Genomic DNA, 27,512 nt, shown 5'->3' with positions numbered 1-27,512 from the left:
GACATATCCTATCCCAAATAGATAAACAGTCCCGAATAGTTTGCTGAATTACGTGTATGTGTAATGCCAAATCACAGCAGATTTATGTGACTCCATTTATGTCAAGCCAAGAGACGGTCAAGGTGGTTTGCCATTGCCTGCCTCCACATGGGCTGAGAGAGTTCTGAGAGAACTGTGATTGGCCCAAGATCACCCAGCAGGTTTCATGTACAGAATTAATCCAGGTTCTCCAGATTACAGTCCGTTGCTCTTAACCACTACACATGGTGAATTTTTAGCCAGAACAAAATTGATCAGACAGTGCATGGAGGAAAGCCTTAAAAGCACTGAAGATTGATAAACAAAGGAAGATAGTCTGAATCAGGCATTGGGAATGGCTTTCACAAAATGCTAAAATAAGAGTTTGGAAGGGGAATATATCCAACAGCATAATTAAATTCTTTTCAAAAATTATTTTAAAAATTCTGCAGGGTTGGCTAGATGCCTCTCAAATTTAGCCGCAACGTTCATGTTACCCAATCCCAGATTTTTGTGGGGTGATTTTTTCAGTGCCAAGAGAAAGGTGTTATTAGGAAAATACACACACAAACCTCTCTTTGGAAGGAAGAGGATTTTCCTAAGAACGCTTGTGAGCTTGCCCAGATGTTGCTGATGTATTCTGACCATTATGTTTTCAATTACTTCACATATTCCATTGTCAAAAGTCTGCTGGAAACAGATCCTGGAGCCAGACTTCAATGGCATTTGATTCAAATTAAGCACCGAGCAACAGACCTTGATTCTAGTCAAGAAATTCTTTTTATTAATAGTTCTGTATATATTCTGGGGCAAGGACATAAGTCCAAAAGCACATTTGTGTCAATTGAACAATTGCAAAATACATAAGTAGAACTAACTGAATTTCCAAGTTTAGAAATGAAAACTCTTTGCTTTCCCTAGTTGAACACATTCTGTATGCGAAATTGCTACCAAACACTGCATAAGATTCTTGCATTTTTGTAACTAGAAATCCTTTCATATTTAAGTTTGACTGTTCAGTTGACAAAGTAGGCAGTTCGTAGTGTGGAGTAAATAGACTTGAGCAGCATTTAACACATGGTGGTATGGTCATGTAACTGCTTTCTGGATGGCTGGTTAATAACCTGCCCAGGAGGTTCTGCTGTTCTCTTCCCTACTTCAGTATACATGAGAGTCACATTTTGGATAACATGGATTCCATTTAGTTTTGAAATACTACAAAAGAGAGAGAACAGAATGCTCAATCCCTCAAAATGAAACATGGAATCTTTACTTCAAATTTCTGAATGTGGTTATTGTAACCTGATCAAATATACATCTATTTAGATATACTATATATCTATTTTCAACAGTAATTTGGAGGTTAAACTCTGATAATAGACTTGATTCTGTAATGGGTTTAGATCGCATTTTTATTTAAAAGCCCATGCATATACAGTCTGATGGCTAAATAAAGAAATACTGTGCAGTTCACAATCCCTCAGTGGATTATTAGCAATACTTTCGGAAGACCCTTTAACCCCCACCCCACCCCCTGCAGCTTAACTATGTGCTGAAACACATTCTGGACTGTGATGAGAAACAACAGCTACAATCATTCAATTCCTTTTGCCTTCAGTTCTTCTCGAACACGCTTCAGATAATCAGGATCAGGATAACCATACCTCAAAGAAAGAAAGAAATAGTTAATTAAACCAATGAAAGGATGCTGCTCTGTAGCATCTTCCTTTAAGATACCACATATACCAACATATTGAGAAAGTAGGCTCTGATATTGTTTTGGTATCCATCCTCAAAGGTCTCTCCAAAAGAAACGAGCAAAAGTGGGCCTGTGGTTAGTTTTGGTGGAGCCCTGATTTTCACTAAAATTTAAGTATTTAGTCTAGGTTGTATCTCAAATTCATATTTGTGGATATTCTGAGCACCTTCACATTGGGACTGCATTTGAGCAAGCCTGCCATGGAAAGATTTATAAGTTTGCTGTCTGCTCTACAGCTCAGCAGAACACTCACTCCCCCTCCCCTTGGGAGGAAAGACTCCTGCCCAAATTGCCACGTGATGAGAGGGGAAGGAGTGGTATTTCCTCAGTTCCTTTCACTGCTATGGAGGAAAGTAGTTCAGCTCTGCTGATTCTTCACCTGACACCAGGCCTCTGTCCTTCCTCGCAGGACCTTTAAGGCTTTCTTCGACCTGGGCTGCTTTGGAGCCCCTTCAAAACAAAGGTAAGAAGGAGAATGGTAAACAATTGTTGAAAGATAAGTTTTTCTAAAATGTTGTCTCCCCCAATCAGGCAACTGGTCAATAAAAATGGCTCTTGCTGCAGATCACCGTTGACATCACTGTCAAGGTTTTCCCTCCAACACTGAGAGGATATAGTCCAAATAGGTGTTCGCCATTGGGCCATTCAATGTCTCTCCATCGAGTTCTCTACAGCACCCGATTCTGTTGCCTTTGAACTCTTAGGCCAGCAGTACCTCACCAGTCTGAAGCACTTCGCTTCCAAGGGGCCATAGTCGACTGTTGCCACCAATGCACACCATATTCTATGAGTCGGAAGCTCTGGCTCTAACCAGCCTCCATTGGATGATGGTATTCAGGAAGTTTTGCAGCAGCCTGTTTGCACAGCCCCTCCAATGTTACAACCTGGGCCTGGGTCGTCTCTACCTCAGTATGGTGATCCTTGCCACAGTAACCTCTACAGTTTTGGGAACATTGGGACCATCACCACTTGCAACATCTGTCCCTAATTTCTTTGTGGCATTGCTTTTCTATCTGCATTGTACTGCAGACATGAGGAAGGACAATAATCATTGAGCTTGTAGTATCCCAATGTGGGGCTGCACAGAATAGACCATAAAGTAGAAATACAGTGCTACACTTACCTGTGTAACTGTAGTTCATGGAGTTTCTGCGCAGACACACAACCTTCCCTTTTAGCCTGCCATAGGCTGCTATTTTTTACTGCGCTGCAATTGGCTTTCCAGGTCTTCTTCGTCTAGCCATGGTGGAAGAACGAAGGAACAGCATTCCTTCCCCTCCCATCATGTGTATTTGGGCAGCAATCTTCCCTTCTAAGGGGAGGGAAGGTGTGTGCTCTTCAGAGCTGCAGAGCAGACAGAGTTTCTACATCTTTCTGTAGCAGGCCTGTACAAGCAGAGTCACAATGTGTCTCTGCAGAAATCCACTCAATAAACTACCCTAAGTGAAACGCTGTATTTCTACTCACAATGCTCTGCTCATGGAAAAGAACAGTCCTGTCTTTTACTGTGCTCTCTGAAAAAGGGACCCTTAAGAACAGCACTGGGCAAGATGTGGGAGACTGCAGAATGAAGAAGAGTTGGAATTATATTCCCCCTTTCTCTCCTATAGGGGACTCAAAGGGGCTTACAAACTCGTTTCCCTTCCCCCCTCCCCCCACAACAAACACCCTATGTGGTAGGATGGGGTTGAGAGAGCTCAGAAGCACTGCGACTAGTCTAAGGTCACCCAGCTGGTATGTGCGTGTACAGGATAATCTGAATTCTCCAGATAAGCCTCCACAGCTCAGGCAGCAGAGTGGGGAATCAAACCCGGTTCCTCCAGATTAGAGTACACCTGCTCTTAACCACTATGTCACTTCTGCTCTCATCCACTACTGAGTGAGTATATGTGGACAAACCTGCAAAAGCCCCCCCCCCCCCCTCGGTTGGCAGAAACACCGTTCTGGATGGTGGAGAAGCAGCACTGGATCCAATTCCTACTGTTGACAGTAACTTAAGAAACAGGTGAGAGTATTATGAATACACACACAATAATACAAAGTTGCCTTACACTGTGTCGGAACACTCATCAAGATCAGTAGTGTTTACTCTGAAAGGCAGAAACTCTCTGGGATCTTAGGACAAAGTCTTTCACATCATCTTGGAGATGTTGGGGACTTAACTTGGAATCTGCTGCCTGCCAAAGCAGATGTACTAGCCACAGCCTATCACGGAGCCACAGCCCGTAACAGGTCACAAGCAACACGCTTTAGTTACCACCCTAAGGAAAGTCAAAGCTCTCATGCTATATTTGAAAACAAAATTCTAGTCTTCATTTTCGATGAAAGTTTTAAATGTAAACACAGCATACATTGTGGGCTACAGAAGAACAAATGAATTCTGATCTGGTCTTCTGATCTGATGAAGACAATACCCCCATTATTCTCAGTTCAGGTTGCTACCACAAGTAGGGTTTGAAACCAAAACTTAATAGAACAGATTATAAATACTAACCCACTTTGACGTTAACCTTTAACAAGATATAGCAATGATATGATATGCTGTTTATATGCCACTGTAACAGGCAAATTCATCACAGTCCTCTGGTTCATTTTGTTCTCAATAAGGTCCTAGCTACTAACTGTCCTGCTTTAAGAACAGTGAGGTTTTTATGTTTAAATATGGCCCTCTTCAAATGCTGCTGCTAAGGCAAGACAAAATAAGTTCTGACTACCAGAATGACAGTCATGTAGGAATGCCCTGTTTTACAGTACGTGACAGATAAGTGGCTTGGGTGAATTTCACATCCTCCCTGACCTCTATTAGGCTGCTCCAACGCAAGATTTCATACTATGGGGATGCATGAATCACAGCACAAACATGTTCTACAGCAAAGATCAAAGAAGTATGGCGATCATGAAGGATTTCAGCACAGAAACATTTTGTGCTCACGTTCCATCTAATGCCCATTTTGCTTTGTTTGTTTACAAACTCATTACAAGATAGAAAAGCACAGTGGTCAAGACTGCAAGATATAAGCCACAAAGGTTTTTTTTATAAATGTATAAGATAGCCAAACTGGGTCACAATTCTCTCAATCTTAGCCTCCACCGGTAAAATATGCAGGTAACAGCTGCAGCCTACACTGCAGGGCATTGTAAGGATTATTGCAATCATACTTAGAACAGTCAATAAATACTTTGTGATGCTGTTAATGCTTCCACACACCATGAAACCTGTCTGGGCAAAGCTCAGTACTAGGTAGGAAGAATTCAGACTATGTGAAATCACCACGGACCTTAGTAAGCATTATTTTTAATCATTAAAGAATATGTCAACAACAGAGCAGATTACAGCCTATGACTGATCAACACTGGGCCCTTTGGGTTACATTAAAAGGTAAGTATTTGTAGCAAAGGGGAACAGTAACTGCTTTTCACCAGCTAGATTCAAGTCCAGTAAGCATAACAGAGACCAACAAAATGTTCAGGTACAGCCTTTTGAGAGTTGTCAGATACTTACCTTTTAATGCCGATCTGAGACCTCACACTAATAGTTGCTCTACTGCAGACCAACGTGGCTTATCGTGTGAAACAGCTTTCATCCAGAAATTTACTCTATCTGCTTTGATTTTCTGAAATGGTTTCTATGAACACACTTTGGGTAGCATCCAGCTCACAGAGCAAAATGGTGGAGAATATCTTCTCCTGCTTTCTTCTTCCTCTATCAGCTTGCTGTTTACCCTGAGAATCTTCTCTGAGGGTCAGGACCGCCTCACAAACAAAATGCACCAGTGTGATGTGCTGCAGCAGTGAGGGAGAAATCAGGGGGGAAACTGCTACTCTTTTGATAGCAGAAATCACCAGTGAAAAATGAAGAAGGAAGCCAGTTATTCACTTTCCCTTGTCACAGGACACCCCACACTGGCACATTTTAATCACCAAGTTCTTCCCTAACATTCCAAGAGAACTGTTGAGGCAAACAGCATGCTGCTCTGGGAAAAGTGCGGAGAGATTCATTCTGCCACCTCTTCCCTAAGCTCTTCTGATAGCTCTGACCCTTTGAATCAAATGAGGTAATGTGCAACAAAACCAATGTCAATTCAAAAGTTTTCTGTAAAAAACTGCATTTACATAATTTTCATTACCCATTTGCCCCTCCATGTGTTGAAGTTTTGTGATGAATGTCATTCCAGGTAACAACATCATTCATTCCCGTCGTACGTGACTGGCCCACTGTGAAAATCAATTTTTGATCAAAAGCGCGTTGCAGTAGTTTTAGAATCTCATTTCCTTCGCTGTTGTCAGGCAAATATGCGGTCCGTGCTGCTCCATGATATCTTCTTCCCGGGTTAGGATGGTTTTCCTGGTTTTTGAAAACATTGAAAACATGACACATCATATCCAACTAGAAGGCATTCAAGAAATTACTACAGTATGAACTGCTACATAATCAGACTAAGGTAACAACAAAACCAATATTCTTCTTCCAGCAGAAGCTCCATCCAGATATCACTAGGGAAGATCCAAGTAAGATAACAAGCTGATGACCTCCCCTGTTTGTGCCTACCACTTGATATTTAGCGGTATACTGCTGAATTAATTCAATTTAGCTATCGTGGTTAACAGTCACTGAGCAGGGTGGATAAAATCAATTATTTTTTAAAAGAAATTAAAAATAATTTTTTAATTACATTTTTAAAGGAAAATAAATCTATCTAAAGACTACATCTCCTGGGCTACTCCCCAGACTAAATTAGTATTACAACTTTTCTTTAGTAAATAAGTAAGATTAACAGACTCTATCTAATAAGGAGGCAAAGACACCACCACTTAGAGAAACTTACTTGTTGTGTGCCACCAGGTATGTGATATACAATCGTGATAGTACCAACCCCCCAGTAACCAGGAAGAGATGTGTGCGTTTTACTAACAGACATATTCCCTGGTGGTTGATTTCCTTCTATCTTCCCATAGGTCATGTTACACACAGGGCAGACAGGCTTATATTTCATTGCCGCTTGAATGCAGTTCCTACAAAATGCATGCTTGCATTTGGACAGCACTTCTTTCTGGTCAATTTTATCCATACAGATGGAGCACTTTTCTTCTTCTTCTGGTTCAGCCTTTGCCGCCTTTATAGAGGATGGATTTCCAGAAGGAAATAGATGCCCATTCTGGCCATTGTTGTGCCCAAGGGATGCTCCAGAACTTGTTCCAGCTTTAGCTGTGTGAATGTGTGATGACATGTCTGCAGGAGGAGAACGGCTGCCAGTGTATAAAAACTGCAGAATATGCTTTTCAGCAGAAAACACATGCTCTGGAAGGCCGGATACAATCATTCTGTCTTCCATTTTTGTCAGAGTAACTCTGGGATTTTCTTTTTGCAAATGTACAAAGAACTCATGTACCTTTTTCCATAGATCTAGTGAAAGTTTCAAGAGGATAGCTTTTTCTGTAGGTGTTTCTAAGGCCTTCTGGTAATCTTTGACAAAGGCCTCATAAGCTTTTGAAGTTAGATCTGGGTTTGTCATCTTTGTTGCAGGCTTAAAAATGATGTGTATGTTTTGACTGTTGAGACATTTCTTTTTCTCCATTTGCATTCCATATGCTTGGTTTATAAACTGAATTTTTGCAGCTAACCTTGGTTCCAAGAATTCAAACATATCAGCATCAACTACCACACCTGTTTTGGGAAAACGAACTTCAGGTTTTTTAGTTATGCTTTCTGCATCCATTTTTTTAATAAGTTCTTTAGCAGCTGAAAGATCCCCAGCAGGGCCACGAATAAGCAGTTTTCTTTCCTGAGGTTTGATAAGGATGCTTTTAAAATTGGCGTTTAACATTTCTGACGTTTTAATGACCTGGTGGTGGTCAGCAAGAGGAATGATTTCCTGTTTCAGATCCGCTGCTACTCTCTGAAAAGCTGTAACAAAAGTCTGCTGAGCTTTCTCAATGAAGCTAAAACTCCCAGCACACGCAAACTGTACAGATGCCATCCCACTGCCATCTTCTACACTCGTTAGCTTTACGCTAAACCTTTCTTCCAAGTCTTTCACTTCTCCCTTGCAGACATGATTAAAATATTCCAAGATTGCCGAAGGAACTTCCATATTGGAGGATTCTTCAACCTCATTTCCTCTCCCATCATTCTGATCCTTCATGGTCATCTTTTCCAAACTGTTCTGTCTTTGGTGGTGTCCAGATTCAGCAAAGCCACGGGACTTTGCAAGGAGCATCTCAAAATGATGGTGCAATTTTTCGACATCGCCATAGTCTCCTGTCACTTTTTCTACACCCAGTTCCTTTGAGCACTTTTCTATGTTTAAAGTGGGCCAAAGATTCACCACTTCATCCCTCTCCTCTTTTGTGAACAAATCAGTATTCAAAGTGGCAGATACACGGAGAAATATCTGGAAATAAATGAAGAAGGGCAGGTGAATTGCTACACAAGGTACAGTGTACAAGTTCCCAAAAAGCGCACACAAAATGGTTGCTATCAGGGGAGGGAGGGGTGGAGTCAACCACAAAATGTTGTGAGGTTTTAGGCCAAACGTTAAGGCAGCTGTTTCCCAAAAAGGTGCTCTAGGTAGATAAAAGATTATACCTCCTGGACTCCTCTGAAGCACCGCCTGTTGCATGGGGGTGGGGGAGGAAGAGAAGGGAGCCATAACTGGCTCTTTACTTTGGGAAAAGAAGGAAAAGCACCAAGGAACACACTGACAGGCACGATGGCTCCCATCTCACTAGGGACTCAGTGGGGTAGGACTCAGATATCACTCATCCATTCACAGCTACAAACCCACAAGATAGATTATTTGTGTGGTTTTTCTGTTATCATGGTTTTACAACCTTGTATTTTATATACCCTGCATAAAATTAAACAAAATCCATAAAATTATAATTAGTGTTCAAAAATAATTATAACTTTAAAAAAATGAGGTTGTTAAAAACTCCTAACAAAAGGAGTGCTAGAAGAGCAGTTCATAAGACTAAATAAGAAAAAGCAACGCATGAACCAGCAAGGGGACAAGGGCTTGATTCACGATTTAAACAATGCTGGAATCTTACATTTTTTTTCACTACTGGATTATCAGTGCATTTTTCATTTAGCTGCATCTTTTCAACCCCATTTTGAGTTCTCGAGTGCTTGAAATAGATAGTGGGCTGGTGGTCTGATTTTGCTGAAGAATTCATCACCTCAAAACCAGTATGGGTACGGGGGCTTAATTAATTTAGGCAATGCTGGAGTCTTACCTTTTTGGTAATACTTGCTGCTGGATTATCAGTATATTTTTCACTTAGCTGTGTCTTTTCAAAACTGTTTTGAGATTGCTTAGTGCTTGAAGCAGACCGTGGACTTGTCAAGCTCTGTGAAAATGATTTTGCTGCAGAATTCATCCCCTTGGAATCTTGAAGGATGCGTACTCTTAGAGTATGATCATTACAGTTTATAAAATGATATTCAGACGCCTGCACTCGTCTCTTTGCTGTATTGAATTAAATAAACAAGAAGCATTAATACACCTAACCTAAAAATAAAACGAACATTTTAGAATATGCAGATGTTTAGCATAGATCCATGTCATGTCCAATCAGTTCATGAAAGAAACACAGAAGCTTGTATGGTAAACCAAGCTTCATAAAAACCTCACCCCAACATAAATCCAAAATGCACCCCAACATAAATCCAAAATGCTGTTTAGTCTGCATCTTAGTGGGGTTCTTTTTTTGCCACAAATGTCATCCTGGATAATCTAGAATTTCCCATTACAATTTTTATCTTGCTTTTTCTTTGCCAAGCAGTAGGGCACTGTAACAAAATATGTTTACTGGGATAAATAAAAAGGTCATTAAAGATTAGCACTGGCAAAAAGCTCTTTGACAGAGTCAGACCTGACCAATTTATAGTTGCACCTGATGGGCCCAAAAAGAGACAAGTTCATGCATCTGTCTACCTATGTTTTGCTGAAATTTCATCCATCTTAGTCCAGCTATGAGATCTGAAGTAGCTAAAAGATTGAGAAATATCAATAACAGGTCCTAAGTCTCTGAATAAGTGCACTTCACTGAAAGGGTTCATTTGCTTTGTATAAATTCTTAATGGGTTACACAAAAGTTGAAACTGAAATGATGTTTCATTGCACATGAGATTACACAATGTAGTTCAGGAGATCTATGCTGGGCAGAAGGTGTGTTGTACTGATGAGATATGCCATGCAACCATAATATCATGCATAGACAAAGGACAGTATACATGGGGGTGGGGGGGCTTAATCCCAAGTTTACGCATGAAATATGGCAACATTGCGTTTTACTCTTTGTCCTGTTATTCATACCTGGGTAGCCTCGGCCATGTCCGATTGCCCATGTTCAAACATCCCTTCCAACTGGAAGAAATGTCAACCTGTAACACAAATTCACTAGATTGTGAAGTGCAAAGCTTGGGGCTGTTAAACCAGCAAGAGTGCTGTGCCCATACAACAAGTATTGGTTATTTTTTTAATGATATATGAGAGACTGTCATTCATTTTTAAAACAGGCTAAGCCAAACGCCATCCCCTCCAGCCCCCATTTCAAAACCTTTAACAACTGCAAAACATAGCAAGTGTTGCTTCTCCCAAGATGGAGATGAACTTCCGGAGAAAGGGCCACCTGTTAGATCACGCAATTGTTACAGAAAGAGCAAGGCTTCTAAAAAAGAAAGAGAAAGCAGCAGCAACCCAAGATGCAAATTAAACTCTAGCAGCGAGGAAAGTCTCGCTCCAAGCTTGAGTTGGATTCCGCACAGCATGTTTATAACGAGTTACAATGGTTATAAATGAACTTCATTTATGACCATGGCAACTCATCATAAACAGGCTGTGCTGAATCTACTTTAGTTTCCCTTAGGGAAAATGAGTTCATTTATAACCATTGCAACTCGTTATAAACATGCTGTGCGGAATCCACTTGTTGTTTCTCTTCTACAGGGATTTCCCCGTCAGAGGTTTCTGCGCACTGGCCAGGACACGTCTCTCCTCTGTCCGCTCTTACCTCCCTCCGCCTGGAAGCGCACCCGATAAACGCCCCGTTCAAGATCCTCGGCTTGTACGTCGCACTCGCCGCCCCCGGAGCGCTTAGACTGGAAATAGATTTGCAGCTTTCTCTCCAGCCTTTCTACGGCCTGCCCTGCACGGTCGACCGCCACCAAGAGCTCGGCCGGGGAGCGGCTAGCCATGGCGGCAGGCGCAGGGACAACGGGCCAAGTTTCACTTTCGGTTCTTTGCAAGAAAGTTCGCAGCAGATCAGGGGCGGAGAAAACTCCGCCTCTCCCCAGCCGGGTTGGGCAGCGCCGCCTGTCAGGCCGAGAAGCAACGCCTTGCTATTGTTAAGGCTGCTATTTCTTTTGAACCCGTAAAAGTGGCCGGACAGGCAATAGATGGGCGCACCCCTCCTCCCCATCCCAGATTTCTAGGAAGTGACTGAAGTGCATTGCAAAAAAACTGGCGCTTAACTATTTACGGGACCAGAAGACTCTTGTTTAGGGACACAGCACACTAACGTGTTTTTCTTGTGGCAGAAGCTTTCGTGGATTCATGCTGTGATTACAAACAACGCGCTATTCTAACCCCACTGACTTGATCGGAAGTGACCCACAGACCTCTCCTTTTATCAGGGCGGAGGCTGTGCAAACCACGTGAGGAGTTCAACTTCCCATTTTTGTTCCACCTCCTGCTGCAGCACCAAAAAGAGCTTTTGGTATAACAGCCTCCTTCTAGCAGGGTGTGTTCGAAGTTTTTCTTCCTGATGCGTAAGAAGCCAGTGCTGGCACAAAGTCCACAAACCTGTGAGCGATTCCTAAATGTGTTCTACCTGGAAAAGAATAATGTGAAAGAGGAAAGGGGAGCTGTTAAATTAAGAGAAAGAGACTGACAGGAAGGAGGAAAAGATAGGAAAATAAGAGGATAAACAGAAGGGATATCAGATCCTCTGAAGATGCCAGCCACAGATGCAGGCGAAACGTCAGGAGAGAATGCTGCTAGAACACCGCCATACAGCCGGGAAACCACACAGCATCCCAAGGATATCTTTATTACGTAAAGGATGACTGGGGACACAGGCTCCCTGTAAAACTGTGAACACACTCCCCTGATTATTATTGTGAGTCCTGTATAGAAAGTTACACACTCCTGGACGTGATGTCTGCTGGGTAACTTTGAGCCAGGCACAGTTCTCTCAGAACTGTCTCCCAGCCCACAAAGAGACGGACAATGGCAAATCCTCTCTGAACGTCTGTTGCTTTGAAAATCTTGTGGCTGGGGTGTCCAACTCTGGTGGCCCATATGTTCATGGACTACAATTCCCATCAGCCCCTGCCAATTGGCCATGCTGGCAGGGGCTGATGGGAATCGTAGTCCATGAACATATGGGCCACCAGAGGTGAACATCACTGTCCTATGGGGTCTCCATAAGCCAGCTGATAATTGATGGCACACACATATGCACATTGTGACTGGGGAAGCAGCTTGACAATGTCACTGTGGGTCTCCATAGCAACCAGGCCAGAGGATTCTAAGGGTGGAGGTTCCGGGTGAAGCAGTTGCTACTAGAATGGGAGAAGAGAAGGAACTGCATCTAGAAGGGGAGGAAGAAGAAAAGATTCAAGATGGGGAACATGATGAAACTGATGGTAAGTTTTTAATAGTAAAAAATTCAAATAGAATGTTGGAATCTGTATGTCAATAACTCAGTCAACGTGGCATAGCAGTTAGAAGTTTGGACTAATACCAAGGAGACCTAAGTTCAAATCCACCTCAGTTTTCTAGATGATTTTGAGCTATTTGCTGTCTCTCAGCCTAACCAACCTCACAAGGTTGTTGTAAGGGTATATAACACAAAAGGAAAAAGAATTTTGTCACTTTATGCTCCTTGGAGGTAGGATACAAATTACACATAGGTAATCAAGATCAGGGAATTTCCTTAGAAAATATAGGATTTTTTTGGTTAAATAAACAAGTGGTTCCAAGAAATAGCAGAAATTCAAAATATAAACTCGACAGCTAAATCCAAATCCAGTAATCCAATAAGCACTAAATTTAACTTTCAGATTGTGTAAGAAGTCCTCTTCTGTTAATGGCCAGTTGGAATTGTTATGATTGTTAACCTGAATTATTATTGTTAACCTTTCTCCTTAGCAATAAGGACAATGATCACAGAGCAGTTGTTTCTCCACTCACATGTTTGAACTTCAATTCCAAAAAAAAGTGTTGAGTTAAGTGTGAGATGCCAGGTATGAAGAGTGTAAACTGACATACTGAGCAATGATACAGAAAGTTAAAAGTTCACACAAAGTAGTGACTTGAAATAAAAGACATTTCCAAAGTCAAAATATGCTAGGAAAAATAGGAATCTTTCAGAGTAATCCTCAGCAGTTACACACTTCTAAACCCATTCTACATTTGCAGTAGATGTAGAAAAGTATAACTCTGCTCAGGATTGTACTATTTGGAACCTATTCCTGTCTTTTAAGGAGGTCTGGATTCTCTTCACCAGTGGGACCAAGTGGAAAATTATCCTCACTCTGAGGAACTTGTTGAAACAAGAGGATGCAAATGAAGAATAAAATGCACAAACATTGCTACACAGTTTCATTTTTATTTTGTTTTCCAGACTTCCAGCTCTGAGACAACTGAAAAGAATACAGGTAGATAACTCTGTGTATGTCTTTTGATGCATACTAGCAATTTTAATAAACTTTTTTCCTTTTCAGGAAAAGCAGAGTGAGGCCTGTAAGCTCAGGTCTCCTGACAAGATTCCTGAATGACAAGACTACTTGGAGTGCTGATCTGCCTCCCATACTGACAGAGTCACAGACAAAGTGGTGGGATTCAGCAGGTTTGCACCACTTCGGCAGAACCGGTTGTTAAAATGGTGCTTGTAATCAACCAGTTCTTAAATTATTTGAATCCCACCACCGGAACCGGTCGTTAAATTATTTGAATCCCACTACAGGCTCATTCGTTGCTCACAGCATTGAGGGAATCCTCACAGTCATTGTATCTTATAATAAATAGGGAGTCTCATACCAATCTTGAAAGCACTAAAGCCAAGACCAGTAACAGCCCAGGCAGTGTTTTTGACATACTCCAGGTTAACTAAAAGAAAAGATCCCCTCAATGGCCTATGGAATACTGAGCATATTCCAAGCAACACAGAAAGTTGAGATCACCTGAGTGTCAAAAGGAAACAAACAGATGAGCAGAAATTGACTTTCTCAAGCCCGTCAGAACATATAGAACCATAGAGATGAATTCCCTTGGAGAAAATGGCTGTTTTGGAAAGTGGACCTTATAACATTACAACTTGCCAAGATCTCTCCCCACCCCAAACTCTACCCACCTCAGGCTAAACTCTCAAAGGTCGATTCCCCACTCGTCAAAAAGCATGTGCTAAGGAAGCGAACAAACCCAGTTTGGGGAATACTTACCCACAGTGTTCTCCTTGAATCAGGTTTTTCCACTGCTTCTCCCCTTTAGCGCATGCTTTTTCCGGAACTGGTTGATTGAGGAGTTTTTCAAAAGACACGCAGCGAATGTGGAGCAGTGGGGAAGAAGGGAGGGTGAATCCGGGCTCAAACTAGTGATGTGGAGCCTCTCAGTCATAGCCTTTTTTAAAAAAAAAACTTTCAGAGCCGAAATCCACGTGTGTATGTGGAGACGTGGGGCCAGTGTTAAAAGATTTTTCTGTGCACAACAAGCAACGCTACACCTCGTATCTACATGGATACGAGGAGACAAACCAGAACCGAGACAGGGCATTGCTTTAAAACCCTGGTCCCAAAGTAATGTGTCACAGAAGGGGAGGGGGCAGAGGAGAGGTTGAGTAGGGTGGGAGTGACGGGCGTAAACCCTGAAGCAGGGGCCATCAAAGGGCTGTTCCTGCCGGCTGGAGGGGGCGGGAAGCTCGAGCCTTGCGACCTGCTGCGGTTCTATCTGTGCAGTTGCTTCTGGGGTGATCCTGTGCCAGACCCCGAATTCTCGGGGATAGGAGTGATATGGGTAATAGCCCTTTCCAACTCCTGCAGGCTAGATGGCAATGTGCTGCCTTTGCTAAAGTGGAAGATGCTTCCTGTTCGTCTCCCAGCTGGAACAGAGGATTTCAACATTCCAGGTTATCCCAATTGTTTACCTAAAAGTGACAGTCCTCAAACACAGAAGCTTCAAGGAGAGATTATAACAGGAGATTCATGAATTTGAGTGAATTTACAAAGTCAGGACAATGAAACTCCCCCCTCCCTCCACTGCTGAACCAGGAGCACAGGATTCTTATCTTGCTACAGATGCTAATTTTCTGCTCCTAAGCCATTTCTCCTCTACTCTAATCAAACAGATTACAATGTGCATTGCATCTCTGCATCCTGAGTTCCTTCTTTGTAACACCCCTCCCATATTTTGACAGTGACATAAGGATTCAGAGATCTCAATCCCTAATTATATCTGATGAAGGGAACAGTGACTCTTGGAAGTTCATATCCTGAAAATCCTGTTGATCTCTAAGGTGCTACTGAACTGGAACCAGGCTCAAGGCTTCCATGAACACCTTTCCAATGATGCACTGGTGTTCCTGCCTAGGGACATGGGGTACCCCTTGTCCCCGGGCGCATCGATTGAGGTCACGTGGGGGGCGCCAAAACATCCTCCTACACAGCAAGGGATTAAGCAAGCCCTAGAAAGCAGGCACTGAAGCAGCCAACTGCTCCCAGTGCCTGTCGTAGCCCCGCCCACTCTGTACGGTGGCCTGGAGTGTCCAGGGGGCAGGGGAGAAGTCCCACTGGGCTCCCAGGAGCAGGACTGGGGAGCTCCACCTCCCCTCCCTCTAACCCAGCATGCCTTATTCACCTTAAATTAAGTGTGGCATTACTGAGAAGCCTTCTCCCCGGCAGCCGGGCGCCGGCAGGCACAGGAAAAGGCAAGCTGAGCAGGGACCCCAGAAGCAGCAGCAGAACTGAAGATGATGCTGACGTTTGCTTGGTAAACCTTCAGATGGGGGGTGACTTGTGAGAGATTTCCATGCTTAAAAGTTAATTCCCACTTGCACTGGCTTGGAGCTGTTTCTCAGGCTAGCAGCCTACCTCACAGGGTTGGTGTGAGGACACAATTAGGAAAGTGGTGGGGAGAGAGCCATGCCTGTTTTGCTGGGAGTAGGAGGTGATTTGTGAGAGATGATGCTGATGTTTGTTTGGTAAACCTTCAGATGGGGGGTGACTTGTGAGAGATTTACATGCTTAAAAGTTAATTCCCCTTGCACTGGCTTGGAGCTGTTTCTCAGGCTAACAACCTACCTCGTAGGGTTGGTGTGAGGACACAATTAGGAAAGACAGTTGGTGGGGAGAAAGCCATGTATGTTTTGCTGGTGGTGGGAGGTGTTTTGTGAGCTGGTGCAAAAAATCATTGTTTGGTCGTTGTGGGGGAGGGTGGTCGTCCATACCTGGGGTGGGGGTGGGGGGGCACCAAACTCAGATTTTGTCCCCGGGCTCCAGTTTGCCTAGATTCGCCCCTGCAATGATGTAGCCTCTAATCTCTGCAATCAGCCCATAGATGACATAATGACATAATTCTTTGGCCAAAGCAATTATTTACTGCTCTGCTACTTTTGGGTTTGGTCTGTTAGCTGCTCTTCCGCTATAAATAAATTGAATAACAAATGCAGTTTGCATTATATTTGTGTGAATGTGATTTACTGGTCAATTTCCTATATTTTTGAAGACATTGAGATAACAGACAGGAAAAGCTAACATCGAGATAACAAGAAAAGCTATAAGTAAGCAGAAAGATTTGTTTTTGCAAAACTCCAAAATTTTTACTTTTTTCATCCTATAGAAAATGGTATGTCTATGGATGAAGAAATCTTAACAGTTCCCATTAGCAACAATCTTTATGCAAATCTCAAAAGAAGAGAAAACTACCTATGCAGTCTGCTGCAAAAGAAGTTTGGTTGCATAACTATCCTTAAAAGTAAATCCAACCCCATTGCAGTTTATAGAAAGAACCTGAAAGAAGGAATTGAAGTTTCAGTCCTGTTAGATGACCTGACCAGGCATGAAGCTGATGCTTTGGTGAATCCAGCCAATGAAAAACTGTATCATTTTGGAGGCCTTTCATTTGCCCTTTTGAAAGCTGGCGGGCCAGAAATTGAAGAGCAGTGCAAGCATTTCATTGAAAAGAATGGACCGCTCCGTGTTGGCCAGATTGCAGTGACTAGTGGAGGAAGACTCTCTTGCAAGCAAGTAATCCATACAGTAAGCCCAAGGTGGTCAAAAGACCAGAGGGAAGAATGTTGCCTTGGACTTGAAACAGCCCTCATAAATATTCTGAAATATGTTAATGCACCAGAAAACAATATTAAGTCTGTAGCCATTCCTGCACTGAGCTCAGGACTCTTCAACTTCCCACCCGATTTATGCGCTCGAGTGGTTGTCCAGACTATAAAGAATTTTATTCAGTTGGCCCCATTATTTGGCTATTTGCAAGAAATCCACCTTGTGAACACTGATGAGCCCACTGTTGAAATCATGAAAAGGGCTTGTGAAGAGTTGCTTGGTGAAAATGACCTGGTGCTATTGAGAGGAGCATCAGATTCTATCACAGTGAACAGTCTCTGTCTACGGATCCAAAAAGGGAATATAGAAAACCAGCAAGTAAGTCTCTATATGCTTACTGAAAACATGACAGGCTGTAAGTATGTGAACTATAAGGATCTGAAACTTAAGGCTGACTGACAATTTTTGATGCAGTCATGAGGTTTAGAGTGCCATCTAATTTTCCCGTCAATGATTTGATCTAAGTGTTCACAGTCGCTAGATAAGCAGTTTAGTGTGGTAAATAGCAGCAGGTCTTCCATAAAGATAGGCAGAGTCCTGCAATTTGTATCCTATCCCCTTCATGCTCCAATAATGCTCCTCATGGTTCAATAATGCTGCTGCCTTACTATGGCATGTCCATAACATGCTTTCTCTTGAGCAGATCTACACTGGTGTGGATCCTGCCACTCCACCTGAAGAAGAAGAGTTTGGATTTATATCCCCCCTTTCTCTCCTGGAGGAGACTCAAAGGGGCTTACAATCTCCTTGCCCTTCCCCCCCTCACAACAAACACCCTGTGAGGTGGGTGGGGCTGAGAGAGCTCTGAAAAGCTGTGACTAGCCCAAGGTCACCTAGCTGGTGTGTGTGGGAGTGCACAGATAAGCCTCCGCAACTCAAGCCTCCAAACTGAGAAAAGTTTGAAGCTTTCCTTCTATAAATGGAGTTTTCTTCCAGTGCCAGAGCAACTTATTTAGGCTACAGGAACTTCCTCCAAATGAAAGCTGGATTTGCACCATTTTTAATACTATGGGGTTCATAGGTAAATTTCCTTATGTTGTATATGGATAGGATGGGTGCCTTGACTTGCCAAGAATAATTGAATTTTTTTGGCGTGTGTGCTGTCAAGTCACATCTGACTTATGGTGATTCCTGGTGGGTTTTTAAGGCAAGAGAGGTTCAGAAGTGGCTTGCTGACCCCTGCGTGATGACCCTGGTATCCCTTGGAACGATCCATCCGAATACTTGCCAGGATCAACCCTGCTTAGTTTCGGAGATCTGATGAGATCAGACTAGCCAGGGCTGTCCAGATCTGACCTAATACCTGTATTAGACTGGAGAAATTAAACAAACCCTTGGAATGCATCCATCCATGCAGACGCTAACTGGGCTTGATATCTACATAGCCTTGTGGATGGAATTCCATGTGCCCTTCTGAACTCCAAGTACAATGCATTGTCGAAGATAGATTCCAAGTATATCTTGACAGGCATCTGCTATACTGAGTTGCATGGAGGAAGGCCAGGATAAAAACATGATGAAGGAATGCATTGTGTATACATGTCCCTCTCATTGATATGGCTTCAGCTTTTCCAGTGTTCTCTTCCAGACTGCCATTATTATCAACTCTGTGGTTGCACAAGATGATCTTTCACAAGGAACCATTTCAAGAGCCATTCTGGAAAAAGCAGGTCCACCTCTGCAGGAGCAATTTCTTTCTGAATTACAGAAACTGCCAGCAGATTGTCCCCAAATGGTATTCACCAAAGGATACAACATTGCCTGTAAGTTTGTGGTCCATGTGATATGGCCATCTCATATTGAGAGCAACACACAGCAGGTAAAGCCCTTTTTTGTTATCTGTCCAATTTTACCTCCATTGAATACATATAAAAAAACCAGTCTATTTAACTCCATTTTTTCCTCAGGCACTAAAAGCGGCAGTTTCTAAAAGCCTTCTCAAGACTCAGGAGCAGCAGTTTTCCTCCGTTTCTTTTCCTCCCCTTGGGATTGAAGATTTACATTTGCCAAAGGATGAAGTGGCTGATATTATGGTAGAGCAAATAATATGCTTTGCACAGGAACACCCTGGGGAGAAGCCAGACGTACATATTGTGATTCCACCTGATGATGGTGATGTTTATGAGGTAAGACATTGACTGTTAACTGCAAATAGAAAGAGCAAAAGCTAACTGCCTTATCTGAGCACTGATTTGCTGTAGTTCCCCCAACCCCAACATCTTTTGATGGGCAGTTTTTCATTTGAGATTTAATGTTACTGGGGCTGTGTAAGAGTCTGTTACTCCAGTCAATAATTAAGACTCAGGAAGGGTTCAAGAGCTTTACTGAACTGTGTCGAGATCTGGGCTGCAAAAAGCCAGAACTGACACTCAAGGCTTTGCAGCTAGCATATATACCCAAACATTTCCCCTTCAGGTATTTCCCCCTCCCATTGATTCCCACAATTGCCCACATGAGAAAAGGATAGTGCTAATGCAGTATTGTTATGTGTTTGCCCAAAGGCCATCTTTTGATGCCAGGCCCTAGCAGGAGCCAGGACTGACAGGCTACACCACCCCTTTCTTCTAGGCATGAGAAGTTCTGCTCTGTAATGTACCGGACTCACTAGGCATGTGATTATACAGCCTCAGTGCCAATGGTGTTTGCTCTAACCTAAACATAGATATGAAATGTTATAAAATAGCTGTGCACATGGTGAAGGTTCTTGAGCTTCTGCAGTAGAAAGGAAAATCTGTTTTCAGGAGCTAAACAGGTATATTGTATATGCTATCTCAGGTCTTGACACATTTTTCCATGGATCTAGGAACTAGTCCCAAAATGAAGGGCAAGACTTATTTTTCAGCTCACAGAGGTTTGAATTTTAATGAACACATCTTCCAATAATTGCTGCCATAAAATTGGTGCCCCAACATCTTTTGACAGATTCTTATAAAGGTTTTATGGCAAGTGTTGGAACACATAAAGAAGTGTAGAGGTAATCCTGTTGCCTTTACTCAAAAAGCTAACTTCAAACCATAATTTAAACTTCTCCTTGATTTCTTGCAGTTTCATTATTGCATTTATAAAGCTCTCTTTAATTGAATATCAAAGCCAGTGTAAAAAGCAATTGATTATGAAATTGATTCATCTGCCACAGCTGAGTATAAAGGTTACATAAAGAAACAAGTCATGTCAAGAACCTCAACTACTTTTAGTTTTTTATCATACAAAAGGACATGTGCCAATGTGAAATGATAAAAGAGCTTCCATCAAGAGTCACTAAGAGATGCTGCAATAAATATAATTGTTAAAATATTAAGTAACACCTGGAATTTGTTAAGCTCTGTGTAACCCTATTGAGCTTTCATCTCTTAACAGCATAAAATGCTGTGGAACCATGATTTTCCCGAGGAAGTTTTTACATCAAAATGTAGAGGCTTTACATGACAATAAACGTGTCCCCTGTCCCCTTTCTTCCTCTTTTGATTTGCTGGCATGTTTCTAGGTGTAGTGCTATTTTTTTCTCCAGCTGAACTGTAGAACATTTTTCAGCACCAAGAAGAACAATCATGAAATGGAAATGTTGCTAATTATCAAATGCAACGTAGCATAGTTTTCATACTATTTAAGCATGCTATTCCCATTGTATAAAATAGTTGGAGTAGATATTGAGATTAAGAAAAAATAAAAGCATGTAGTCAATATAGGAAGGATTTTGTGTGCCAGCTTCTTGTTTGGATTCCTGAACTTGGGTAAGGATGTATTAAAACACACACAAGTATCATGTTACTAGTTAGAAATGGCCATACCAGAGTCACCCAGTTCTTTATTTTGTTTCACTCTTTTTCAAGGCTTTCTGCGCCAAAATTATGTCAATCAAAATCAAGCTGGAGGAAAAAATGGACTGCTGCAGTATGAATGCTATGGGTAAGAAACATATAAAACAGGTAAAATTAAAAGGAGTTCCTGATGGTAATTTTTTTGAAGGAATAGATCACACAGCAAAAAGATTGATAGAAAATGAAGTTTCTTATGCACCTACTTTCCCCCCTTTGAGATGAAAAATAACAAACGTGCCCCATTTTTCCAGAGATACAGACTGACATTCAAGCCAATGCAAGTTCTGAAAAAAATGGACCATTTGTGGAACTCATTGGATGCAGTCATGAAGCCCTGGAGGAAGCAAGGCTGTGGCTCAAGAACATAATGCAGGTTGAGGACACGCACCAAATTGTTATCAGAAATTATGGCCATTTAAACTGTAGCCAAAGTGAGTGTATGGAACTGTCCCATCTGGAAAAGCATTTTGGTATTTTCATACTGAAGAGTTTGACTAGAGAAGGGTCAGCATTAGAGATTACGGGTTCTCCCCAAGCTGTGATTGATGCAACATTCGCCATTGAATTCATGCTACAGAATACAGCTGACCAAGAACTCTGGAAGGCAGATGGTACGTAGGATTGCATATTCCATTTATGACATATATGAGCACATCAAAGAACAAAGAATTTGTTGAAGAATTTGGCTTATTTAAACATCATAGTCCAACTGTCCCCTCTGTGACATTTGGTCTCTCCTTGAGTCGTCTTTGGCTTGTGTCTTTGTGGTCTACCATGCCAATCCTTGTCCAAATGCTGGAACAACCCTTGGAACAAATGCTGATACACGATTTTGAGAAGGACCAGGGAAGAAACTGGGGAATAAGCTTTTTATTATTAATAGGTTGATTTCTGGGGAACTGGATCAGGCCTTCAGTGGTAGCTTTTCACAAAGGAGATAATAGTGCTCCTATCTGAGTGGTCAATGCAAAGCATGAAATGGAGGCAATCACACTTTCATTAAAAGGTGTTACGTTGAGTGAGCTTTTGTACATTCTTCCTTTCTGTGGACTGCACAAGTCCCAAGTCATCCTGAACATCATTGGAGATTAAGTGTGGGCACCAAAAACAAAGTATATAATTTTAGACTAGCTCAGGAGAACATTTAGTATCTACTGATTAAATGGCCAGCTCTCTAACTGAAAAGGGACTTTCTAACAATTAAAGGTTCAATGGTAAACTGCTTTAAATTCTGAAATGACCAATAGCAGATTATGTGTTAATGAATTTCAGTAATGGTCTTTGTTTGGAAACATAAACACAGATATCTATAAAAATGACATACAAATCAAGACATACATTGATGATTTCTCAAGCCATCAGGACTGAACACTTGTTTAGGACTTGTTAAAAAAGGTCATTCCAGCTCCTTAATGGTTAAAACTGATATTCTAAAACATTAATTTCTTAAAGTGTTTATTTAAACAGATTTCTCTCTCTTTCATGGGGTATTGCTCTCCCCTTTATTAAGCAAATAAAATTGACCGGTAGCATCCCTCTCCAGTAATGTATGGTCAGTCCAAACTGGAAGTCTTACTTGTATTGTTATTAAATCTAACTTGTTTTTTGCCTCCAGGATGTTTGGCAAATGATCCTCATCAAGAAGGGTGCATAGAAATGGCAAGCAAATACTGTTACCAAGTAATTCCAATAGAGTCCTATCTCCAAGAATTCAAAGACAAAGAAAAACAGCTTGAAAAATCTGGTCTTCGTGTTCTCAAGGTGAAGAACAGATGAACAGTAAAATCATTATGAAACAATTGTGGGACAAAATTAACAGGAATTTGGGTGGATTCATTTAACTTGGGTTGTCCTACACCCGTGGTGGCGAACCTTCGGCACTCCTGATGTTATGGACTACAATTCCCATCAGCCCCTTCCAGCATGGCCAATTGGCCATGCTGGCAGGAGCTGATGGGAATTGTAGTCCATAACATCTGGAGTGCCAAAGGTTCGCCACCACTGTCCTACACTGTGACCCCCAAGACATCTAAATTCGATACATCTCTCCAATATTACTTAAATATCCAGGCAGAACAGACCGTTTCTGTGTATCACTATTTTGTGATGACAGGCGTAAGATTCTGTACAATCACTTGTTTGATAAGACAGAGAAATGTGGGCTAGGTTCAACCAATAATTTTATTATTTATTTTATATTTTATCATCCGAAGAACTATGTTTTAACCTAATCATTGTTTTATGATAATTAATCTTGTTCATCTGATCTGCTATTTTGTTTGCTGACCTCTGATCGCAGTAAAGGCTGAAATGAAGTTAGGCGGGTGTATGGAAAATTAAAATAGTAGGAGAGGGGGAAAAGACAGCAAAATTAAGTCAGATAATCTTCCTCTTCACCCTCTTTGGTAAGATGGAAATTCTGTGATCTTTGTGTGTGTTATGTGCTGATAAGTTGCTCCTGCTTGTGGCGACTGTATGAATGAATGTCCTCCTAAACTTCCTATCATTAACAGCCTTGCTCAGATCTTCAAATATATATAATCTTAACATTTAAATAAATAGCACCCACTGGGGGTGAGGAGAGCAGTTAGGATTAAACTGGTTTTTTAAATTCTTATTAATATTTTTTAGATATTTATAGATTTACCAGTGTGGTTCCAAAACCAGTTACATCATTCTCCCTGCCACTACTGTATCCTCCCAGCAACGCCTGTGAGGTTTACAGGCTGAGTGTGTTTGACTGGTCCAAGGTCATCCATAGTAGAATGTGGATTCAAATCTGAATCTTGCAGATTGTAGTGTGACACTATAAACAACTGCACCACAGGTGAGAAGGGGTTGAAAGCATTCTCTGCTTACCGTTTGCACAAATAGTACTTCTGGGAAGGCTGTGATCCTCTACCACCTAGTTCTATCTGCCCTCATTGTAGATAACCCCCATCCTAGAATTCAACTTCAGTCTCCTATGAGATTGACTGACAGACTCCACGTACACTTAAGTCAGCTGTAAAGCCCTGTTCATAGTCCTATTTTTTATTATTGTAATACTGCAGTTAGCAGGTATAACAAGAGTAAAATATGAACAGCAGCCTTCACTGACTACAAATGGAACACACTCCAAAATCCCTTTATAAACTTTGGTCCAAGAGGAACAGGAAGCAAATAAACAGGAAAGGGAAGAGGCTGTCTCCTCTATAGCAGTCGGATTGGCAATTAAAATGCTAGGCTGTCCAGTACAATATTGAAAATACAAAAAAAGCCACTTTTAGCCTGAAAAAGAACAGAAAAGCACCTCAGAAAATATTGGAATGCAATAGGTTGGCTAAGAAATCTCCACTACATAATGTTTAACTTTGTCCCAAATTTCTAATGTGGAATCTAAGACCATTTCACAGTCAGAGTGAACAACTGTGCTCTTTACATTTTGAAACAAGATGTGCTAATCACACTGCTTTTACTACTAGGCTGGGGAATGAAACACAAACCTTTACGCCATAAACCTGATCATATAAAGGTTTAATAGATTCAGATCAAAACTGTGCAAAAATTGAAGGCCTGAGCAGCCACACAGTCCTAACTAAATTATTTATTACCAATTTAATTTTATATGACTACTCCATGCAGAGGACATAATTGGAATTGTTTGTCTTTCTGCAATTTTGTTAAACACACACACACACGTTTTCTAAAAACAGAGTAAACACAAGGAGGGGACCTGCAAAGACTTGCAGGGGGCATCTCATTTTTCCACCCTAATATTCCTTTCTTTTCTTTTGAAGGACTTCTAGCCTCACCCTTTCGCCTGTTTCCTTCTCTCTTTCCCATTCACCATCCAGCCTACCTTTACCAGTCTCCTGCCTTCAGCTTCCCCTCCTTTCTTCTCTCCGGAAAATCCATGGCGAAGTTGTGAAGTGTCAGCCTCCAGGTCAGGTCCAGTTGCATGTTGCCAGCTACTGTGTGCAGTTTTTATGGCAGAGAACTCAGTGACTTGCAGGAAACACTTCACTTTCATTTTCCCCTCCTTGCAGCCCCTATATCACTTTTCCCTGCTTCCCATTTGCTTACCAACCGATGTAACTTTTGTCTGTCCCTCCATATTTAGACTTTACTTCATTTACCTGCCACCTTTCTCTGCAATGGGGATCTAGAGCATCATTCTCCTCTCCTCCATTTTATCCTCACAACAAGTCTATGAGTTAGAGGTTAGGCTGAGAATGTGTAACTGGCACAAGGTCACCCAATGAGCTTGTGAGGCAGAGTAGAGATTCAAACTTGGCCTTTCATCCCCTTTGTTGACAGAAACCTAGGCTGGCAACGAAGTTGTGCACCTGCAACAACCACTCAGAGGACATTTATTTCTTAAAGCTACAGATACTGCTTGTTACTTTTAAAATATTTTTTTAAGTTCAGATTTTTCTGTAAACCTTTTTTAGTTTTATAGAAAGATCTGTGTAGTTTTGGTGGATTGCAAATTCTAGTTTGTTACATGGATTTAGTCTGTAAAATCAAGTATCCACATATTTGAAAATTTGATATCTATTTTACAACATATGATAAGCTAAATTATATTGTGTTGTTAATATTTATTGCAGTTAGAGAAAATATATAATCCTGTCTTAGAATCAGCTTTCCAAAGGATTAAAAGAAAAATAGTAGGGAAAAATAGTGGAAGGCCAGTGACCCATAGGCTGTACCATTGTGTTCCTGCCCAGTATTGCAGTCTGGTCTGCAAAACTGGATTTCAGACAACCTATTCATCTTCACAAGGTAAGCCAAACAATCTTTGAATGTATTTGTGTATCAGTATATTAAACAAATATCCCCATTAACAACTAGAATCTTGTGAAAAATTATTTTCACAATTTGATAACCATACAGATACGTAATTTGAAGACTCTTATTTGGGTGTTTTGAAGACAGAACATTAATAATACCAACAATACAATAATGTCATATCCAGTTGTTACATTTATATATAATTATGCTGTGTGTATAATCTTTCTACTTAAAAGCAAGAGAAATGAAACTTAACACACTCAATAGTTTTGTGATTTCCAAACTGATCTAAGAGACAGAGCTGGATTTTATGCTCCTGCATTGTCCAGCCCTCGGCTGAACTCCCTGTCATCTCCCAACCCTGCCAAAAAACCCCAGCAAACCTTTTCTTCCATCGAAGCAGATGGAAGAAGGTCCCAGCCACCGGCAGCAGGACGATGAACAGCCTCCCACCATGCCAGGGGCCATGCCCCAGTGGGGCGCAGATGTGCTCCTGGCCGGCAAGGTGGGTCCTGGCAGTGCCCCACCACAGTCTGTACTCCACAGTCTGTAGGAGGCACCTCGCAGAGTGGGAGTGTGCTGGGAGAACTGCGAAGGGCAGAGCTGAGCCGCTGTCACTTTTTGGTGCCCAGAACCTGGCAAGAGAGGAGGAGGAGGCGGATAGTGGCAATCGTGGCTCTTTCCTGGGAACTTCCCACCTCGCCCTGTCCAATGGCCGAGCTCCCGGGTCAGGGCTGCTGCACCACCAGTGCCTGCGGGTACGGCCCTTGCACATCACTTACTGCACTGTTTGTTTGTTGTTGTTTTTTTGCAGGGGTGGTGGCGAGGGGTTCAGCTGGGGTCTGGACATGGGTGGAGAGGGGGCATGGGGCTAAAATGCGTGTGATCCAGCACTTGGGTCAAATGACCCCACCCCCTGGAATGATTATTTCCATATCTTTCAGTGTCAAAGTGATTATAATTTATAAGGTGAACAAACAATAGAGTGGATTTAAAGAGTCATAAGTTTCACTTTAGGAACAGACCTTTTCCAACTCCTTTTCTTCTTCAGCTCCCATGCCATTTAAAATGGAGACACTGAAAAGTTGGGGAATCCTTGCTAACAGTATGAGATTCAGGGGAGGGGGAGGGCTTCACCTAGACAGGGAAATCCACAGAAACCATAGACCTCCCTGTCAAGCAGAATTGTTTTGTACTCCTAGTAAGGCTTTTTAAGATTTAACTCAATGTTGTATCTGAAATGTTACCTGTCCATCATAATTAGACCTGCTTTCAGTTACACCTCAGGTACAAGATGATGCAGAATCAAGTAGCCCCCACTTATGTTTTGCAGTGTTGCCATGACAAGAACATAACTTACATCAACAGCCTACTTTTTTTTCCAGACCAAAAGTATGGAGCAGGCATCTATTTTTACAAGAATCCCAGGAACCTTGTGGCAGATTCCAGTGAAAAGTGTGAAATGGACCACTTGATTTGTGCATTTGAGGCAGAGGTTGTAACAGGCTTATACACTAGGGGCAATCAAAATTATGTAGTACCACCATTAATTGATGCAAGCGGAATGAAACTCTATGACAGTGTAGTTGATGATATTCACAATCCTGAAATCTTTGTCATTTTTAATAAGGAACAGGCTTTGCCACTGTATTTGTTGACTTGTTCCCTGATTTGGAATCCAAATTAGAAGACAAATTTGCAGTCATCAGCCCAGAAAATATGAGACCTCAAACTTAATTAGACTGTGGGCACTGGACTATGTTTGCATACTTAGACAATATCTACAGATTGCAGCCTTTCA

General features: G+C 41.8%; 2 protein-coding genes across 3 annotated transcripts; one reads left to right on the top strand and one right to left on the bottom strand.

Annotated features, from left to right (window-relative positions):
* Positions 1-779: 779 nt before the first annotated feature.
* Positions 780-11,367, bottom strand: DTX3L (deltex E3 ubiquitin ligase 3L). Its single transcript, XM_048486466.1, has 5 exons — positions 10,793-11,367; positions 9,014-9,246; positions 6,604-8,169; positions 5,905-6,122; positions 780-1,682 (listed from the first exon to the last, which is right to left on the bottom strand). Exons 1-5 carry the CDS (start codon positions 10,974-10,976, stop codon positions 1,613-1,615), a joined length of 2,271 nt encoding a protein of 756 aa, XP_048342423.1. The 5' UTR covers positions 10,977-11,367; the 3' UTR covers positions 780-1,612.
* An 836-nt stretch (positions 11,368-12,203) lies between these two features.
* Positions 12,204-25,767, top strand: PARP9 (poly(ADP-ribose) polymerase family member 9). Of its 2 annotated transcripts, none has more exons than XR_007243456.1 (9): positions 12,204-12,428; positions 13,409-13,442; positions 16,618-17,435; positions 18,706-18,936; positions 19,025-19,243; positions 20,948-21,023; positions 21,187-21,546; positions 22,551-22,792; positions 22,939-23,744. XR_007243456.1 is itself a non-coding variant. In XM_048483490.1 (9 exons), exons 1-9 carry the CDS (start codon positions 12,405-12,407, stop codon positions 25,720-25,722), a joined length of 2,103 nt encoding a protein of 700 aa, XP_048339447.1. In that variant the 5' UTR covers positions 12,204-12,404; the 3' UTR covers positions 25,723-25,767. The 2 variants fall into 2 exon arrangements, 1 of the variants encoding a protein (XP_048339447.1); XM_048483490.1 differs by lacking the exon at positions 22,939-23,744 and adding an exon at positions 25,528-25,767 and having other exon boundaries at positions 22,551-22,696.
* The last annotated feature ends 1,745 nt before the right edge of the window (positions 25,768-27,512 follow it).

Source organism: Sphaerodactylus townsendi, linkage group LG02, assembly GCF_021028975.2.
Source record: "Sphaerodactylus townsendi isolate TG3544 linkage group LG02, MPM_Stown_v2.3, whole genome shotgun sequence".
NCBI lineage: Eukaryota > Metazoa > Chordata > Lepidosauria > Squamata > Sphaerodactylidae > Sphaerodactylus > Sphaerodactylus townsendi.
This window is presented reverse-complemented; position numbering and strand designations above follow the sequence as displayed.